General features: G+C 34.0%; 1 protein-coding gene across 8 annotated transcripts in view; it reads left to right on the top strand.

The window, feature by feature from the left end:
* Positions 1-22,624, top strand: part of LOC124433218 (RNA-binding protein Musashi homolog Rbp6) — a 586,211-nt gene that overhangs the window by 556,750 nt on the left and 6,837 nt on the right. For 7 of the 8 annotated variants that reach the window (XM_046982962.1, XM_046982960.1, XM_046982963.1 and 4 more), the window contains 2 exons: positions 896-928; positions 1,876-1,959. In XM_046982962.1, coding sequence (XP_046838918.1) covers positions 896-928; positions 1,876-1,959 — 117 coding nt within the window. Of the gene's footprint in view, positions 1-895; positions 929-1,875; positions 1,960-15,063; positions 15,136-22,624 lie in introns of all 8 variants that reach the window. The other variant, XM_046982961.1, reaches the window with a different exon arrangement.

Raw genomic sequence — 22,624 nt, forward strand, 5'->3', positions numbered from 1 at the left:
GCCATAAATGCTTGACCAATTGCCGACCCTTAGTCGATATCTAATAAGCTATATAGTCAGCCTAGCAAATATTACTTAACGGTAACTGATTAACTAATACCTTAAAGGCTACAATAACCATAGATCATAGGAGGGTTTATTTTGTCGTAGATTGAAAATACCTCGGCCGCGCGTAGTTACTAGTACCTTGTTATACAATTTAGTCGCGCTATATAGACAATGCGATATACATACATACATAGTCAGAGTCTTAGTTGTGTGGTCTTTGAATTAGTATCAAATTATGAAATTTCATGGATGCATTTTCTCTTTCCCCTTTCTTTTTCTTCTTCTACTTTTTCACTATTCTTTCACTTATTCTATTCTATTCTTTCTTCTGATTTATCTCTTTCTTCTTATCTCTACTGTCTAACCTAGAAAAGCTTTTAATCCTTTTTCACACATAATTTTTTTTTCTAACCACTTTTATCGTTTGATGAATCTAGTCATCCGTTATTCTCGAACCATTTATTCCGACGAATTTCTGCAACGCTTCGCTTTAATACTTGACTTATCTCCATGTACATATTTTAAGTGTCTATGCATACCTTTGCCTGCTCGGAGAAAAATATTGAATAGACAATGGAATGCTCGTAAAATACGTAAGATGGAAGTGAATTGAATGATACGTATCAAACGAACTTCCACTTTCGATGAATATCATTAAACTCGATTATTTCGGTCAAGTCAATATTTTTTTTCCCACGTGGTTGCAGAAATTTCGATCGTTAAGTCGAAGAGACGTTTTCAAAAAATTGAAAACAAGTCGAAGGGAAAAGAATGACTAAATGAAACACATCAAATACACTTAATAATTTCGTTCCAATATTATAATCGACTTTGTTTTCTCTTATAGATTTTATGTGGTCCGTGGGAGCTATACCAGAAGGTGAGTATAACATATAAATGAATATTTAATTAATTTTATGCTCGTAGATAGTTAATCATAAAGTTGGTTAAATCTACCGATCATAGCCGTTCATTCATTCTACAAAGTAGTCCATAAATATTGAATTGATGCCTATATTTTATAACAAATAATGTAATCGGAATATTGTAGATAAAAGTATTGATGATTTGAATAAATTTTTAACGTATTAAAATATTCTATTCGATTAAATATCTCTTTATTCTAAATTCGGAAAATATGTGCCTTATATAGATATTGTAACTTCCGCAAGATGTTTAGTAATGCAGTATATGTACAGATATTCGATACAAAAAGTAGACGAATAGATATTATATGGCTATCGGGTAGGTCTTCGTATCAGACACTTTGAATATGATAAAGAGAAGAATACGTCGTAAACGTCAGTAAAATGTGGATGAACGACGATGACACTCCATGCATGTTTCAATATCTACTGGATATATATCGGGTATCACGTTTCAACTAGGTGGACGCTTTCCATTTGCATGCATACGTCGATATCCATTCACGATGATTGAATGATTGCGTACATAACCATCGAATCGTAGTAGAATCGTAAAAGGAAAAAAAATGTTATTAATATAGGTACCTATTTGGTACGCGCGTTAAGCATTGTAATGGAACGATCAAATAATAAATCAATGTTCATCGATCTGACCTACATTTTCATTAAAACGTCTTTGATAATATGAATGGCAATATTGTTACAGACGTATTTGAAATATACATTTTTTATTATACATCGTAGACAATAGAGCATAAACTCTTATAGAAAGGTAGAAGGATGGAGAACGCTTTTAATGTGACCTCTTTGCCAAGTCTCTCCGAGAGACGAGATAAAGAAACTTTAGGCAAGTACGAGAAAAGGATATAAATTTAAGAAAAATTGATTTTTCTGTTCACAGGTTTCTCAGCAGCGGCGTACGCGGCATACGCGGCAAGCCGCGGCTATTCTGGGTACCCTAGTTTCGGACTACCTTACCCGACAGGTAACCACCTTAGCCTTAACCACCTTAACCACCATAATGCGACTCACATCGCGCCCCTGAACCTGAACTTGAACCTCATACAGGCGCAGCCCGCACCACACCACAATCCGCCTACCCCCACGCCACTCTTTTATCATCCCAATTTGGACCTCTACAACGCCATGCCTCTGTGAACTAATTTATTTAATAATGACTCGAGCTATGCGCACACTAATCCATCGCCACAAACTAACCGTGCTATCGTCATCACCCATACCCATCGTGCCGGGAGCCTTGTACGTGAATCTAGGGCCAAGTACGAACATTGTTTCTCTCTCTCTCTCTCTCTCTCTCTCTCTCTCTCTCTCTCTCTCTTTCTATCTCTATCTATCTATCTATCTATCTATCTATCTATCTATCTATCTATCTATCTATCCATCTATCTATCTATCTATTTATCTATCCACCTAAGTATTTATCTATCTACCTATCTATATATCTATCTTATCTATCTATCTATCTATCTATCTATCTATCTATCTATCTATCTATCTATCTATCTATCTATCTATCTATCTATCTTATCTATCTATCTATCTCGCTTTCCCATTATTTAATCTCGAAGAAACCTATCTACTTTTCGACGAATGCGAAGAAAAATGTACATCAATGTGTGTACTTATGAAAGTCCTCGCTGATATTTTCGAACCAACCTGCTAGCGAGCTAGTATCTTTTACTTCTCTTTTACTCTGAAAGCAAAAGATCGTTGGAAATAGATCTTACCAGACGCAACCAAGCCCTCGAGATATAGAGTATATAGAGATTTACGAGTAGAATGGTTGAAGCTCTTGACAAGTATCTTCACCGTTTAAAAATCGTTTTAGCTTTTCGATCTTTACAACGATATCCTATTCTGAGATTGAAAAAAGAAAAACAAATCGAGGTTCAATGACCCGTGATATCGCGAAAACATTTTATTCTGGTTTTAGCTAATAAAAATGAAAATGAAAAATATAAGAACCAAGGTTTCTCTTGGTAAAGAAGAAAGAGAGAGAAGCACAGTATGAAATCACCAATATATGTCGTCCAATATCAATTCGTTTAATTAGATTCTGGACGCGATAGATTAGGAGTGAAATCGTTGTTGTTTAAAAATGAATGAAATGATTATAACAACGTCGTTTTGGGTTGGACTTCCTCGTGAAAAGATTTTACATGTTACAGGGTCGGTACCAACTCCTACGATATTACGACGATGCACTGTTTTTACATGGAAGTATCTTGTTTATGATGACGATACCCAGAAACGAATAGAAATGTGTACAAATCACTAGGAATTATATAATGCGTTGATAATAATCGATGAACGTGCGAGGAGACAGTTCGAAATCACTTTTTAAAAGCTAATGTATAAAAATATGAATGTTTTATTATTCTAATTGCTAACTTGGAGTAACAACAAAATTAACGACAAAATTATCAGACCTAATAGACTTTCGCGATAATGACGTGCTCGTAAAATTTCCGAACGTAGAAGATAAAAACACGTTGGATTTCGTATCGTGGAAACGTTATGATTCTTCTAGGGAAAGTAATTATTTTCATAAGTAATTCGAAATCCGATAAATTCATTTTCGAATAACAAATACGAATACTCCGATCGCTCCCATTTAAAAGCATATAACTATTTTGTTCTATTGTAGCTCCTACGAAAAACTTTTATCTTTATTCTGGTGCTCGAAAAAGGGACAAACCAACGCTTGGAAACTGATTTTTAGTACAATAATGAGTTTAAAGCCACGTCAAAATTATCAGACCGTCGTTGAAAGTTTCACAAGTATTACTGAAATTGATTTCGCTTAAGTTAGGTTGGAGTTTCGGGGCAGATAATGAGATCGATCGCAATTTAAAATTAATTACGTGGACGCAGAATAGAGTAAAATGACATTGTTAATATCCAGTAGGAGTTAACGAGAGCAGGTTATAGGGAAAGAGCGGGAAAGAAGGAGAGAGAAAGAAAGAGAGAGAGGGAGAGAGAGAGAAAGAGATCAATAAAGAGAGAGAAAGAGTATCGATTGCCAATGATACGCGAGAGAAAGATGTGTTTTTTCTCTCTCTTTCTCACACACACACATGATGTGTGTGCACGCGTGGTGATTAATAGGAAATGTTTGATAAAAGTATACGTCTCTATCTCGATATCAGGGACGATCAAAATCGAAGTATGCTGATTGCGAGCGCTAGTCGACAGATTTTTTTCGGGGTCAAGTGCTCTTCGAGACCTCGATTCAAACTCGAAATGAAAATGCTGAAACATCTCGTCACAAGGAGCCCTGAAATGGAATCGTCACTACGACTGTACTCGACGTTAAAATTGCCGTCGATCGGCCCCTTTTCGATTCGATCATCGACTTCGTCAAGGCTTGGCTATGGAACTTTCGAATTATCGCAAGGGGAAAGACCCTGTGTGCCTACTGGAAATTCGCAATTTTATCCCCCTTTCTCCTATGTACACGTTCAATCGTTTTTTTCCATTCTTTTTTTTTTCTTTCTTCCGTGATATTATTTATGAACATTTCAATAACTAGAAGCTCGACAAATCGAAGTTCATTGTGCGTATATATTTCTTTTTGGTAGAATTTGGATTACGTCAGGTACTTTCTATAAATGCGAACTTTTCGGGAAAAATAAAAGAAGAATAAAATAATAAAAATATGTACGTGGTTGGCTCCTCGAATGTTAATATCATTGAAGCTTCTTCCAATCCACCAACCTGGTAGCTCTTTTTTTCTATGCGCTACTCGACCGTTACCTTTTCCATCTAACGTGCACATCTTTATTTTCTTTTTCTTCAACGTCTGACCAATTTCGTTTGTCCCTTTTCTGTATTTCTCTCTCTCTCTCTCTCTCTCTTTCTCTCTCTCTCTTTCTTTCTCTCTCTCTCTTTCTCTCTCTCTCTCTCTCTCTCTCTCTCTCTCTCTCTATCTATCTATCTATCTATCTGTCTATCTATCTATGTATATCTATATCTATCTCTCTATCTCTATCTCTCTATTTTTATCTCTCTCTTTTCTTCTTATTCGTTTCTTTTTCTTTATTTTTCTCTTCCCATCCTTCTTTTCGTTTCACTTACCAGTATCTTCCTTTGTTCTACGCGTGAATTTGTCGAGAAGGCGAGTTATAGAAAGTTTGGTTGCCTTTGAGACTTCATACCCCATACTTCTTCCAAGCTGAACAACGTGTAACTATCGCTCCCTGTATTTTGAACATGCTATAAAAAAAGTAATAACAAGTAACAACGACTGTGCCGGATAAACTGCGATCGATGTGCCATCATAGTCATTTTTTGTATATATCCAGAGATTTTTCACACGAGTTTTATCCGAGAAAAATGAAAATACGATATCTTTGCGTTCTTTGTTTCATTATTGAAGTATTACTTGATTCAAATTCATCATGTCTTGCTAAGTCGGGAGTTGTTTATTTTAAGCAAGGATTTCATTTCGGCAACTTCGACAATGCCGCTGTTTACCAAACACAACAAGCTCGTCTGCCTATAGTTCCTCCGAGTGCTTCGATCGTGCATTGACAATCTTCGAAGCGCGAAATAGGGTGGGAGAAAAACTCATAAATAATGCACAATGTTTTTCGGACGTTTGTTCTTCCTCGAAAACCTCTTCCGTCTCCCTCCGATTCTTTTATTCAGCATTCCACACAAATAAGAACTTAACGTTATTTCACGTTCATGTATATACTTTTATACATCGACGATTCCTTTCCAATCGATTTTCTTTTCTGGGCTACACTTTATTTAACTTATTTTAATAATTCAACTTTAAGGCAATAACGAAATTACGTTGCCAAATTCAATATCTTGCTGCATATGGTTCACGAGGCATGGCCGTAGAAGGAGGATTCTGTTCGCGACGATTGATCGCTCTTTAGATAAAAACTAATCCCCTCGAACTCGTCCATATATATTCTCAAACGTCCGAAAAACATTCGTCTAGCGAGACGTTCTTTGTGTATCGCGTATAGATATCTTCGTCATAACAATGTGCTTTTAAAGCTCGGAGGAACTTGAAATCAAGAGAGCAGCAAAACTTGGAGTTTCTCCGGCACAATTCAACTGGCTTCGTCCAATAGCTACCGAGCTTAGTCTAGACTTTAACATAGTGTGACAAGGAAATATAAAAGAAAGCAATGACAAATTTACTTACCCTTGAAGCTGCACGTAGAGATTTTTTTAAACGAAGAGGAAAAAATAAAATAAAATGCAAAATAATAAAACGAAACAATCGCACGAAAAGCAATAAAAAGTTGGAAACTAGGGACTTAGGGAGTTGGTGGTACTTTCAGGTGCCTTGGGACTACCACCCATAGCAGCCGGAGATACGTCACTACACGGCTACTCCGCAGAGTACAGAATCATTGCCGAACAATGAGCTCCCGGAATGTTGTAAAACTCTCAAACGAATTCGAGAACGGCGTAGAACCATTAAAAAATGAAACTAGACTGGCTAGGAAGAAAAAAGTAAAATCGAGGGAGAAAGACAAGGATATAACGTACGAGGATACGTAGACACTCGCGTGACTTTTGATTAAACGCGAATGTCGGTTGTATGAAGAGTGCAATCGGAATAGAAAGAGGGAGTATGATACTATCCTATTTTCCTTTATGCGGTACGAGTAGTGTCTTGCAAAAGACTGAAATCGTAACGAATCTATCTTCCTGAGACGATAGAAAAGTATCCATCCCAGCCGCGTTCTTCTGCGACAACTAACGAGACGCAACGTTTTCATATACCTCTTGTGTCGGAATAATGCTGCTTGAATAGACACCGTAACGACTACAACGACGTCTTCAGAAGATAATTCTGATAACGACTATCTATTCCCAAATAAGAATTTCAAAACGATATAAATTGATGCCCCTTTCGATAGTGCCAGGTTCTGAGCGAGGATTCGGAAAGATCTCTTCATTTTTTTTCCTTGCCATCGATTCGATGAACTCGCTCACATAGTATACGTATACTAGTAAAGTTTCCTGTTCTTCTCTGATTTTCTATATTTTTCATACCAGCTCTTTTTATTCTTTCTCAATATTCAAAAAACAAGAAATTAAATATAATCGATCTTTTCTAAGAAAACAAATTTGTACAATTCGTCAATTTTGTACAATGGTCGTGAAATTACCTATTCGCTCGAATGTGTCTTCTCGTATCATCGTTACGCGTTCAATGTCCAACGACGAACGTTTATTTCTGTGTGTTTATAGAACGCGTTAAAATTTATTGCCTCTCTCTATATGCGATCGAATTCACGCGGGCAAAATCGAACCGAAAACTATCATGTTCGACATGTCTCTCGTGCTAATAAAAAAGAAGCTAAAAAAGGAAAGAAACAAAACAAAGAGATAGATAGAGAGAGAAAGAGAAAAGTTCGAATTGCAATCGATATAAAACGTTTTACGAAGAACTAGCCTAACCAATCGAAACCTTCTATTTTGTTTGAGACAGTCCGAGCGTGCCGATATTTATTCTCGTTCTCTTTGCAAATTGAAAAGCCTGTCGGGCAAAACAATCGGCACGTTCTTGCGTGAATCGAGAAATTAATCGGTCGACGTCGGCTCGCGGCGCTGTTTTCCAACTTTCGATGCTCATGTTTTTACAAAACCGCTTTGTACTATATATATTTTAAATAAAAGAACTAGAAATACGTTCGAACGAAACGGAGAAATTTCAACTTCGGCTTCTACAACGCAATCGCATTAAGAACTCAAAACGAGAAACGATGTGGTCGCTTATCAGAAAGGATGAAGGACGATGAGTCTTGTGGGGATGATTCGAAGCATAAAAGAACTCGATGGGTGGTTGCAACCCCGAAAAGGGCCGGTGGTAGGAACTTTGGTAAAAGAAGTGCACCATCGTATTTCATAGTCATTACCGTAACGTGTTACCGTGTGCGCTCGTTGCGCCACGCAATAAATCGTCGGTTTCCGTTACCATGGAATGGTGGTCTGAAAGAAAAATAGAAAAAGAGGGAAGAAAGGAGGAAGAAATGGGGTAGAATAAAGGGTGCCAAGGGTTATTGTACCTCTTCGTTGCTCCCGAGCTAGTCTTGATTCATTCTCTTTCTCTCTCTTTCTTTTTACTAACACTCGTGATCTCTCTCCATTCGTAATCTCTCGTTTTTCTTGATTATATCCACATTCGAATTATTCATCACTTTCTTCGTTGTTTTTATTCCTCTTCAAATGTAGGCTAACTCGAAAATGTGTAAATTTTAATAATTCTTTCAACAAAACTTTTTTCTTACCTGAATATATTTTAAATATTTTCTTCTTTATTCCATAATGGAAGTAATTTTGTTCTCTTTGGATAGGATAATCGCGTGCTAAAGCACATTTTATACACATCGTGATATTTTTTCATCTTCGAATTCACTGTCTCCGCGTACGTTATAGTTGTCAATGAACGATATGCAGTAGATATGTTGACGGAAATGCGAATAAGAATGAAATAACATTAAACGTGTCTAAATGAAAGCGTGTCCTTCGCGATATTTCTGTACATACTATATTGTACAGCTTTTCGATGCGGAATATACGTGCCTATGATTATGAATTTTATCCTGATAGGTGAAAGGGTCAGTGATGTTTTCTTCTTTGAGAAAACTCATTTAGATTGTTGATGCGTTAATTAATGAATAAATGGCTGACCGTTCATTTTCGCAAGACGGCTAATTTTCATATACGCTCGCATATGTCCATGAATATACATATACAGACTTATGTACACGCGCGCGCACATACATAAGCACTCGCGCGCACATACACCCACATTAATTATAAATAACAATTTGAAGATTATACATATATGTATACAATGAAGAGAATATAAATTTAATATTGATATTATTCATATTTGTTGAAATTGGTATGTCCTATTGATTAAATGCTATTCACTTTTACAATGATGATTCATCAAATGTGTTAAATGTTTGAATAACGAGCTATAAGGTAACGCGCGACATCCATTCTACCGTTCATAGCTATTACATTATGAAACTAGATTATAAATGATTTTTAATTCTGTTCATGTCACTTCGCAGATATTTTCGATACTCGGCAAAATTGAAAATAACCGTGATGTGATAAAACTTTTTAATCGATAACCAAATTTTATCGACAGAAAATCCAAGAAGAAACGTTCACTCGCGAAGATTCACGGTTTGTTCAAAAATTGATAAATGCAAACGAATACGAATACTCTTGCATAGTTACGTAAATATATTTCACCGTTTCGTTTAACACTTTTTTATGGAATAATACGATTGTTCACTGAATCGTAAAATATTCTATTGTTATCTTACGCCCTGCTCGTTTTCACGGACTTTCTTCAATCGTATGGATCACGTTCTTTTTTTTTTTATTGAACTTGTTCCAATTTACATTTATTCGCCGTTTTGCTCCGATCCGTTTTTACGGTTCGTTTTTTCCTTCTTCGATGTATGCTAAAACGTCCATTTACTAAAAAGGTATATTCTTAAGGAAGAAGAGAAAAAAGAAAAGATGAATCTAGATAAATGCCAATCTACGAAAAAAATTTATCACAAATATTGTACATAATGAAGATATTAATATGAAAAGTAATATAAACGAAAAGAGAAAGGGGTGTCCTATAAGCGACCAAATCACCCGTGTAAATTTATTCAAATATATCAATCACGAATAATCGATTGTTTTGGAATACCATTGTCTTCTATTTTAAATACGGTCAATACAAAGGCTCTTCACGTTCCAATATGTTTCCTATAAAAATGATTCAAATTTAAAGTTGCAGCTTGCCAAAATAGTCCAGTGACAAGCATAGTGGAGATGGATTACCTCGTAATACTTAAATATCTGCTAGATGTTGAGTCTACGAGTTCAGATATTTCTTCATCCTTCGCCACATTGCGTGCCGTATGACTTTAACGCAAGCTTTACATAACTCGAAATTCTGTTATCGATTCTGTTTATCGAGACAGTGTTGGGTAAGTGTAAAATAAAAAAAGAAAAAAACATAATGTATAAAAAAAAATCCGAAAAATTTTCTCGAATAAATATAACGAAATGTGACCTTCCCCAACGTTGGACGTCATAATTAAAAGATACCTTTTCTGTTAATTAATTTTTCTACATAGGAGAAATATTTAACATTCAATTTAAAACGAAACGTCCAGTTCTTACGTAGATCTCTTGACCGGAAGTTACGAAAATGTTCACAGACGCATGGCTGGCAAACTCAGTGGTCCTTCGTCAAGCAAAGCGTCGACTGCCTCTACCCCCATTCCATTAGGTATTGCCATAACATCAAATAAGTGTAAAAAAAATCGGCACACGCGTACGCAACAAAAATCTCTCTCACACACATACACACACACGTATAAATGCACATGTCTACATGCATCGCACGTATATGTAATTACACCTACACAAATTAAGCTCGAGAAGGAATATCTTTGAAAAAGAAAATTTGTATAAAGCGAAGCTTTGCAACAAATATTTCTGAAAGCATTTTTGTGCTCGTCGAAGATATTGAGTGACAGAAATACAAGATAAAAAGAAATTACAAAAACAAGAAGAAATAAAAATAAATAAAATAAAGATAAAAACTAAAACACACTAAATTATATTAAAACAAAAAGAAATTGAGAGAAAGTGATATGAAAATAAACGTAGAGCGTTCTTATTCGGAAAGCAGCCGTACTGAAAACTTGATCGCTCTTTCTCTCGTTATTCTGTTCATCCTTCTATTTCCTTTCTCTCTTTTTCTCTTCTTTAGATGTATGTATGCACATACAATATTGGCTACATTACCATGTTGAGAAAAGTGAAAAAGTGAATAGTAAAGGAAATGCACGTCCAAATCTAGTATACCCACTGGCAAGGCTACGCATTCTCCTTTGAATTAAAAGCGACGCGGAAGGATTAATTGTATTAATTTGCATTTGAGAAAAAGGCGCGTTTTCTGTTAATTAATGCTTAGATTTTAACATTTTCATATGGCATCCGGCACGTGTACTAAAGAAAGAACTTCCTTATTTTTATTTAAACGTCTAGAAAACACATTCGGATGCAGATTTAATAACGTTATTTCATAAAAATACCGTATCCTAGAGGCGATACGCAAACATATCTCTATTTTCATCAGTCTCGTTCGATCGATGAGGAAAGCTCGATCGAATTAGGTATGTCAAATCACGGCAGCCTTGCCAGCAGCCATTTATTATTCAATATCTTCCATAGAAAGTATAGCGGAAACTTGTATCGAAAACATTTTTAACCTTTGTCGTTGTGCGTGTGTGAGGGGAGGGAAAGTAGCAAGATAAATATAAATCTATGAAGCACATACAACAATAGATTTGTAGTAGGTTTCAAAGGTAGTTGTTTTTGCGAAAATAATGCCATAAAGTTGAGAAGCCAATTTCCGCAAAAGAATTTCACATAGAGAAGATTTAAATTTTAAATAATAATTGTACACACCCTGATCACGGTCCTTATATCTTCCTATACGAATAACTCGTTCTTCATGTCTTCCTTTAATTAAAACTCCCTTCCACACCTGTTCCATCTATCCTTCGTTAAAAACGAAAAAAATATAATTGAAGAAACCAATGACGTTTCTTATTCTATTTTTCCGTGACACTACTCCTTTTATCACCCCTTTTATCTATTTCTCTCTTTCTCTTGTAGATGTTGATCTTTGTAGTGGTTGAAATGTAGTCACGTTCTATGTAATCTCTATAAACTAAACACCTTAATCGAAAACATTTAGCTTAGGTCGTCTAGATATAAACGATAGAGGCGTTTCTGTGTGTTTGAACCGAAGCATCCTGCCGATGCCTAATAAGTCGACCATGAATGCGTTTCTGGCAGTTTGCCATTAGGATTTTAGCAAGTTTAATTCAGTTCAATTTCACTAAGTTTGTAAGTTCAATCGATAAAGTGGAATTATTAGAATATTTATATTATATTGACTAGATAGAACATGGATGTATACATGTACAAATTTACGTACAGAGATTTGTTCCTTTTTCGTTCTCTGTTTTAATAAGCAAAACGCTTCATTGAATTTTAAAGAATTCTTATCTTTTCATTTTGAATTAAAATATATATTACATCTATCGTACGAATGTAGATGAAATGTTGCTAACGCGAACATCAAGTGATCGACAGAAATTTCGAAAATTTTAAAAAGGATCGTCAGGATGTCGATGTCCGGACACATCCATCTTTAATCCAAAGCAAATTAAATAATACTAATCATAAAGTAAGGAATCCGCCAGATTAGGCGAAAGTAACAATGTAAGAAAGAGAGTACCAAACCTCGTAGAAAAAGATAAATAACTGTATTGTAACGAACCGCCCAAAGATCATTGGCAGAAATTGTGCTTTTTCTGACACGTCCTTCTCTCATGTTTTCTTAGCTATAAATGCCTGTCCAATATCCGATATTTCTCTCTTCTGTTACCCTGTGATATATACCGAGGAAACGAAAGAGCAAGAACATTCTGCTATATTTTAATTTCGACATCGAAGAAATTTCGAAAAAAATGTACATCCATTTTATGCTACAGAGAAAAAATGTTCACCTTGCTCTTGTTTGCTAACTTCTTACGAGTCATATTCATTCCCAAACATATTCAACCCTCTCTTTCTCCTTATGGCATATCATAATTCACGAAAAGCTGTGATTCGATTTCTGTTCTGTTTTCGAGTTGTCGTTTTTGAAAGAGTGACCGAGGCGATCTCCCAACAGAAGAGATCAAATGTTTTGAAATATAATTAACTTTAAAGGTCACGTCGAATTACTTGTGTAATAACAAAGGACGACGACCATGTTGTCCGTCCTTATCCCCTCCATGAAGCTAAGGATATTATATCAATCAAAAAAATTCATTCGAAGCAGCTATCAGATTACAATCGCTTAAATGAATTATTTCGCTAGAGCGAAGGCCAACTTGAAGAAATCGATAAGAAAAGGAAAACGATAAAAAAAAAAATCATAAATAATTAAGAATTGCGCAAGACGATTATTATGTCGCAGGGAGAATATGCAGAAGTCAAGAGGCCGCATATCTATCCTGAGCTTATACATTTGTTAATAACACTTAATGCTTTAAAAAAACGATATTATTGATACTTTTATGCGCAGCTATAGTTCGTTCGCGTTAACGTCACCGTAAAAAAGAAATTACATCATGAATGATCATAATAATATAATAATAGCATGGCATATCTACCATGCACAGCACAAGTTCATTCCAGAACTTATTCTCTGTTTCTTTTTTACGTTCGTAAATGATCCTTATCGAAGAAGTTCTTTATCACCGTCAATCAAAATAATATTTATGGATATATTTTGTTGGCATGTAACATATAAAATTAACGGCGCGGTTAACGTTATCGAGCTATGGTCTGATTGTTGCTATTCGTAAGATTGTTGTTATATCGCTGTGATCGCGCGTGGGATTGGATAAAATATATTGCCCAAAATAACGAATCAACTTTACCGATCGACTCTTTTCCATTTTTTGTGATTTACGCGACGTTATTCCTTATTCACCAACGCGATTAGCAAATTCTGACTTTCCGAGAATACTCGAAAAACTCCTTTCTTTTTTATCGATCACTACGGCTAAATTAAGTGATAAACAGGAAACATTGGATATATATATATATATATGTATTTACTATATACCGTCCAAGATGATAACGCAATGTTTATATCAAACTTGCAAGTCTTTTGAAGTTTTGAAATTAATCAATTATTTGTCTATCTATAAATATCTATCGATAGTAATTGTGCATCTCACATATTACGTCAAAATCTATACTTCCAATTATATTTTCGGCGTCTCAGAAAAATTATATCGATAACATTTCAGTTTGCGTCAATTATCTCGCTTCTCTCGGTTGTTTATACAAATTTCTTAGGTAATCATTTCGAGTTTTCTCGCACAGAAAGTTTCAAATGTATCGTAATTCATATATATATGTATATATATATATATATATATATATACACATATTTCTCACGATACGTAGCGCTCATTTTAAACGCGTTGGCGAAAAGAATAACTTTGGCATTTAATTATTAATTTGTTGAATGATCGGTAAAAGTTTGGGCGATTTATCATGAATTCATGATTACCAACTAGATGACGAAAATTAGATTAAAAGGAAAACAAAAATAACAAAACGCGAAAGTTTTGTAAACGTTTAATGGGTACTCGATAACATAATGCTTGATGTCCATCGGAAATCATTCTGGAGCTAAATGAGAGAATAAGTTTATTTACATGTGCGTACATATTAACGACACAGTGTAATGATTTGCTGAAGCTCTATTATTATAACAACTAAGAATTATAAATAATGAATGTCTGTAATAAATAAAAAAACCACGCAAACAAGAGAGGACTATATTAAGAGGAAATGAAACTTCCATGATTTCTTGTGCTGGAAGAATTACAACGATCGGTAGAGTAAGAACTTTATAGTTCTGAAATTCTTTTTTTCCATTACAATAAAAAAAAAAGAAAAGCAAATAGGAAAAAGTAATCGAATTCTTCCGGTACAAAGTATATAACGGAATCTTTCAGTCAGAAATAGTTATTATGAGCTAGGTGTCACAGCACGATTGGTATGATATGAAAGAAAACGAAAAAATCTGATCATTTGTCAGCTTTTCTCTTACCAACAATAACAACACACTAAACAAATAAGATCGTACTCACAATTTCTAAGGATCATTATCATAGGAATAAGAAACTGTTCTAAAGTAATACGTTAAAAGTCGCTTACACGTCAAAAAAAGAAGAAACAGTTTTATTGACTAATAAAATCACCAAAAAGGAATCACTTGGACAGAACAATAAGTTAAATATCGTAAATCGTACACGAGTTATATTGTTTTTATATCTCAATACGTAATTTTAGAACAGTTTATGTATTCCACTATTTCCTCGCTTTCTGTATAAAGTATTTATCGGTTAAATATTTTAAAGTTGTAATCTTGTTAAAAAATGGAAGAAGTATACATTATGTAAGATTGGTGATATCTCTTGTTGGGTAGGAGCGGTTGTGTACCGCGCAGTGGGGCCAAGGGTGGGTCGAGTGTCCGTGAGCCCCAGCGGGGGTTGCACCGGTAAGCTTCAACCCCAAAGTGCCAGGTTGTTCCACCAAGTTCTCGTGTTCTCGCTCGTGTTGACGGTAACCGTAATCCGTAGTACGTAGTACGTACCCACTTTCCATGCATATACACACAGTCAACACTAAGGGTATCCCAAATGCCATTGCATCGGGATTGCCAGTCACCATTTTCGTACTCGAAGAACACGCACCCAAGATACCGAAAGTCGTTGTTACGCGAACAAGTAGTGAGAGGTGCATGCAGTTTCTTCCTAAGTAAATTGATAGTAAACTTTCTACTTTGATTCGTTCCATCTTGTATCTGAAACTTTGTTATACCATCATCGAAATACACTTTCCACTATTTAATAATTTTAAATAATTAAAATCAAAAGTTTTTCTTATTATTACTACAAACTCTCTTATCGATCGTAAGATAATGTATCCTACATGAAAAATGATACTCATCACTATGATCTTAAAATTCGGATAAACTTGTCTATTATTGTTTATAAATACTTATTAATCACGAGATTTCTCGGAAACACAATATCATTCGATCGTTCTGCCTTGAAAAATGTTTGTTAAAATATATTAAAATTTAGGGCAACACTCTTGACAAAATAACACATACATAAATAAAAAAATATCAACATTTATACGTTCCACCTTATATACGTACTTAATTGATTGGATACGAGTCGTTTGCCGTTGTTGCCAATTAGTTATCTTAGGTACCCTTAGCTCGAGCATTGTTGACGATAGTATTTTATTAAATTTTTCGTTATATATAATATATATATATATAATATATATAATATATATAATATATATAATATATATAATATATATAATATTATATAACATATATATATATATATATAATAATAATATTATATGTAATATTCTCTTATGGAATGCCTAGGATACAAAACGTCGAATGTTAGTTGTGCATCCATTTTGTTCGTTGTTCCTCCCGAGCGGTTTATCATTACCTTGATGAAAATCAAACGTACGTTAGCGATACTGTCAACTCGCGCGAAGAGAAAAAAAATAAAAGATCAAAAGCATAGGAAATGCATATGAAGCTGATGGACTCAGAAATACGCGAGCAAGTAATTACACTGAGTAAACGTTAGCCCCGTAAGATCGTTCATCCTTTGACGAATCGTTTTATCTTTATCGAAGTCGCTGTTCTACTTGTTTAATGTGATTGGATTTTCAGATGAAATTTATGTTATATAAATAAAATGTTTTTCGCTCGAGTCTTTAAAAATATCGTTAACCTTATTATTCCTAGATCTCTTTTTGATATTTTCGGATATGCATTTTGAGAAAATGATAATGTAAAATATTGTATAATGCATTATAGTTCTGTTTTTAATCCGTTATGAAGGTATTTTTTTGTTGAAAATATAGAACCTAACGAATGAAGTGTCATTATCGGACTCTTGTACGTCGCGCAATCAATTAGGAAAACATAATAAATGAAATCACTCAAGAAACGGGCAGATCGATTTTTCCACTTTCGCAATGCATAATTTCGTTCGTTTGAGAGCTACGATCGTGCGCGGTACTTGACCAGATGGAATTTTAATTACGAAGATAATTAATGTTTCAGGTAAAAATTGCGATTCGTACAGGGTAAGTATCGAAGAAGCGATTTAAGGATTGTAGGCTTGTGAAATTCAGTAGAATCTTTGGATATTTCTTCTATCCACCTGTTTATATAACCTGTACATACCCTATTGTTCTGAGTAGCTATCAATTTTCATTCAATATAAATAACAAAAATTATTCGGATCTTTCAATTAAACTGGAAATTTTCATATTTGACGAATAATAATTGAAAGCTGATACTTTTCGCTTCTTCGATGCTTGCTAAAAATTTGATCATTAAACGATCAATAAAAATAAGACGATAAACACGTTATTAAATTTCTCCAAAAATTTTTTTCCCGTCTATATTACATAAAGTACACCAAATAATGTAATACCTTTCATTGAAAACAAGTCTACTTACATATATAAATATCGTACGTCTCTTCTTTCTAGTATATAGAATAGCACACAAGTAACGTAATAAGAGAGATTGATTACTGTGTTAATATGTACACAAAACCACACGCATATATATACACGTACACACAAAACAGAAAACCTGTATCTCGTACTCGTGTTGGATGACTGCCTAGCTCATAGTAACTAGTTACTTCCAGAACTTCCACTTTTATTATTCGTATGAGTACTTCAGCCTAATGCTATTATTAGTTTTCACTAGAACTTAGCCCAACGTCTTTTATTAGACCCGTTTGAAGGGGCGTAAATCGAAAGATTTTTCTGCGTCTGTATAATACGTAGCATAGAAAGAAAGCAAAAGTACTTCCAGATCCTTTTCCGATCCGAATGATTGTGCAATCCGTGGAAAGGACTTTCCATCGATGGAAAAATAAAGTACTCGCCGGTATATTCTTCGCTACGCGTACCCTCGTATCTAACTTTCAGAAATTCGTACGTTTTCAAAATACAACTTGTTATTTAATAAGTGAGCGTTCTGCATGCTTTCGCGTTTCTCTGAGAATGCGCGTAGTTCTAGTGAAAACTGAAGTCGGTTGAAACATGAAGAAGCGCTCCTGTCTTTTTCTCTCTCTTTTTTTTTCTTATTTCTTTCATTTTTACGTAACCCATAGTAACAAAAATCGTCTTTCACGATTATTCTGCGGAAGATACTTTACGTTGTTAGTAAACCGTTCGTTCAACGTACAACGTGTCTTTTTTCTTTCTTTCTTTCTTTTTTTGGAATCTTCTTTTCTTTATCAGTAGTCAATTTTTATTTCCTTTTATAAAATCTTTCCGTTTGGACGGACATGTCTTTATTCTCACAACATGAGTCGCTTCATTGAATCTCGAAAGTCGTTTTCTACGAGCTATGGGTCTACCTCTATGCCAGTTCGTATACACAAAAGAAATAGGATAAACGAATTTCGAGTTGAATTACGCAAAGTAAAATAGGAGGGGACACAAGCCAAGACGGGCTGTTGCCGAGACCGATGATGAAGACTACCCCGAAGATGCAGTATCACCTAGGGGCGAGTAATCTACCATCTACCTAAACCTACTGTCTCTTAGATAACGTCGTCGTACATAAAGTGGTTTTTAATGTTACATCCATAGTAAACTCCTAGAACAATAATCACCACGGAATAATGAAAATTCATCGACCTTTCATTTGAGTCTCAGCAAGTATCGATAGATGAATATTTCATTTAAAACAACGACAAAAATAAATCGATCTTAGTCTTGGTCGATGATCGTCATTCCGGAGTGATATAAGAGCGTAGAGAAATTAGATAACTCGAGCTAAATAAATTTACATAGTCTCCAATTAGAAACAGTCAGTAGTAAAATAAAATTATTATCCGACTAACCTTTGTAATTAACGTTCGCAGTAATTAATTTAGATCGTATTAAGATAGCCAACGATGTTAATTATTTATTTCTGAGATGTTATCGTCACGGTGAAAAACTTTGAATATTGAGAATAAATATTTTAATCAATCATTGTTTTCTATAATAATATTTTAGGAAGTTGGCCATCTTAGCCGATGCTTAGGCTATAAATACAAATTCGAATAAAAATAGAACTTCGACCGTTTCACTATAAGTATCTTATTTATAAAAAATGTTTCTTGAGTGTCGTTTAAGTTGAATTTAAGTGGTCATAGAGAAAGTAGTCAATGGGCGTCCTTAAAGGACCGACAACAATCTAATCGTTCCTTCAATGTCGCCAATTTATAGAAAAATAGATCAATTCTCTTTAGAACAGTAGATTAGTCGGTAGATAGTACGAGAGTGAATCTTATTTTTGTATGTTATGTGTGTACTTGCAGATATGATTATCTCTCTTTATATATATACATATACAATATATTTATATGTCCTTAATATATTGACTGCTGTACCTGCGAATAGTATCTTTTGAATTTTAGTGTACTCTTACCTACACTTCAAGATTTCTTTTCATTACGTACTGCTGGACTTAACATTAGCCAATTAGTACGCCATACTAGACTAGCGAAATGAAACACGCGTACGTAGTTTAGACTTTTTCGACATTTATAACGATATTAACATATAATTAATACATACTTACATGAATTATGTGATCATTTAGTGATATAAATGTGTATGTGTGTGTATGTATATATATATATATATATATATATATATACATATATCAATATATATACATATATCAGTGTATATATATAAATATACAGACACACACATAGGTTGATTATAAATTAAAGATCAGTTGAATATCTCGTTAGGATCAATAGAATACAAATTTATTTAGAAAAATTTCATGATTTTATGTGTCAAATATTTGAAGAGTACAAAATAAATCACCTGATTTCTAGTTAAATCGAAAATTTAATAATTTTTAGTTTTTCTTATAGAAAACCTTGTATTTTTTTAATCAATTAAATAGTTAAAAAATATATATAAAAAAAATATATAGTTAATGAAATAATAATAATTAACGAAACATTAGCGTTTATAGTTATATGACCAATAATAAATATTTTCGTATGTAAGCAATCTTAATAGACTATGAAAAAATGAAAAACATACAAAATAATCTTATAAGTTTAGATATTATCTTATTAATTAAAAATGAAAATTTTACAATTAATTTATAATAACCAAAAAAATAACAGCTTTCTTAATTCAATAAATATTCAAAATGTTAAAATTACTGCATCAAAAAATTTAATATGCTAGATCAAGTGATCTAGGTAGCCATCTAATATGATTTTGGTTGATTAATAAATTGTGTTCTATATGATCAGTTTTACTAAGTTTAGTATTACAGTGTATGTTTACATAACATATCTCACACGTCAATATCTCATTAAGGCTATAGTTGTTTAACAAATTTTTGATGATAATTGAATAGAATTTCTAAATAATTAAAAAAATGTAGGTTATTCCATAAAAAAAAAAACTAAAAATTATTAAATTTTCAGTTCAATCTGAAATTGGATGTTTTATTCGGTACACTTAAAATATTTGACAGATAAAATTATGAAACTTTTCCGAATATATTTTTCTCTCTTGTTCGTAATAAAAAAGATTTAACTGTCCCTTAATTTATAAGCCAGTATATATATATATATATATATATATGACAGACGAGTCATAAAATGAAAACAGATTTTTAGAAAAGTATCGTTGTTATCACTTAAACTACGAACACATATTAGTAAATATATATGTATATATCTATATATACATATATTATACATACGTGTATTAATAGTTTAGGTGATAACAACGATAATTTTTTAAAAATCTGTTTTTATTTTATGCCACTTTTGTCATTGCACGAAGGTATCTAAGTATACCTTTCTAAATAACCGATTCTGGTGGCGTTTAATGATCGGCGGCCATTGCTGTATCAATCGTCCAACGTGTTGCTTCGTCAAACCCTATTTTTGTACTTTGCTTTTAATTTGGAGAACCGGGATGTTAATTCTCAGGATAATGCATGAACAAGGTCAAATGGGATTATTGACTTTTTTTATCATGGATCACCTTCGACTTATTCTTTCTTCGGATCATTTAATTTTTCCATTCGTTATCGTCTCCGAGTCGTTTAAATTAAAGACATATACGCACATGTTATGTTTCACATTTCCTTGGAAATCGAAACGTTGTTTATTAAAAAAAAAAAAGAGTACATATCGCATATCTATTTCAAATACGACATTCGATGGTATATTAAAAATTTGTTTTTCACGATCGAGATAATCGAGATCCCGAAAAAATTCCACACGGATTTTTTACCTTCACAATTCAATACGGTCTTTTTACTCCTCTCATACCCTCACCTCATACTGTCTCGATGACATCTTTCAAGCTTCCTTTCTAACTGGATTTCTCACGGAGTGCAATCCATATTCAGAATCTCGATCGCATTTACGTCAGCTGGAGATACACTCGAAATAGATGAACTCTTGGCCTAGATCCCTATGCGTCCGCCGTTTTCGGTGTCTGAGATGAAGAAGGGAAAGAAAGGAGAAAGAGGATGATCTTCGAACGTTATAAACATCTTACCTCTCTTTCCTTTCTCTCTCTTTTTCTCTCTCTCTCTCCCCATCATTTTCTTTCTCTGTTTATACTTATGATAAAACAAATAACGACAAAATTTTCCGCATTGCTAAATAATAAAAATAAAAGTTGCATACTCGCTTTATTTTAATTCTAAGTCTCTTTTTTTTCATCATTTTTCTCTTGCTTTAAGATAAAATAAAATTACAGATAGACAGTTATTACAATTATTACTATTATATATCAAGAGTTCTTGTGTATTTCCTTTGATTTTATCATTCTCAAACTAGGTTTTTCTTCTTTTTCGATTTTGCTAGTATCATTTCATTTACGGTACGCTGGATATACGAGAAAAATATGAGGGACCGGTCGAAGGAATGCGAGCAATCGTTTGTCCTCTCCTCTATCTCTTCTTTTCCTTTTTCCCTTTATCCATTTATCTATCTCTTTCTATCTTCTGCTCGTCTACGTCTCCTCTCACAGCCTATCTCTTCGATGACATTAAACTTCCGAATAAAAACCATCGATAGAGACAGACCACACCATTAAGCGTCGTGATATGCCGTACAAATCACGTCGATCCACGATTTATGATCCGCTCATCCCCTCGGCGTATCGCGCGTTATCGCCAGCAACGGGCGTACACCCGAAACGATATTCCTGCATGAGAACGTCTCGTTTCAACAGCATCGAAATACATGGCCCTTTTGCCGGTGGTGTAGGTAACTGCATATCGCGATTCAAAACGAACGCATCGATGTTCGCCTGCGTCCGCGTGGTTCTGTAATGTAGGTATATTAAAACTTTCCTCCGGGCGTAAATCCCGAAGTTTAGCCCTTTAATAGCGTAATTAACGCGATAGTCGTGAATTCAATGCGACACGACAACGTGCAATGCCGTTTTCATCCATGATATTAAATTCGTTTTTGATTTTTCTGTTAAACGAAATGCTTAATTCGTATTCTAATTTTCTCATTCTCGTGATTTTCATTCATAAATATCTTGGTTAATCAAATCATTTTCATGTCACGCGAAGTTGCTTGAGCATCTATTCGCGCTTAAAGGGAGCTTAGAAATATATTTAATTCGCTTTTATTTATCGTTAGAATTTCCAAATCCTCGATATCGTCCATTCCTAAATCACAATCTTATCCTTTGGTACCGATAATAAAATTTTTCGCGATAGTTTCTTTATCAAAAATCGAGGTATAGAAGAACTCAAGGAATCATCAAATGTACGATGTTGGAACGACATTAAAAATTTTCCAAAGTTTAAAAATTGATACGATAAATCGAAAAAAATTTATAGTTTTCGAGTTGCATTCTAGCCATCGAAAAGTTCTTTCATATGCTGAGTTCGTTCATATTACATGTTGAAAACGTAAATCAAA

This window comes from Vespa crabro, chromosome 2 (assembly GCF_910589235.1).
Source record: "Vespa crabro chromosome 2, iyVesCrab1.2, whole genome shotgun sequence".
Classification (NCBI taxonomy): domain Eukaryota; kingdom Metazoa; phylum Arthropoda; class Insecta; order Hymenoptera; family Vespidae; genus Vespa; species Vespa crabro.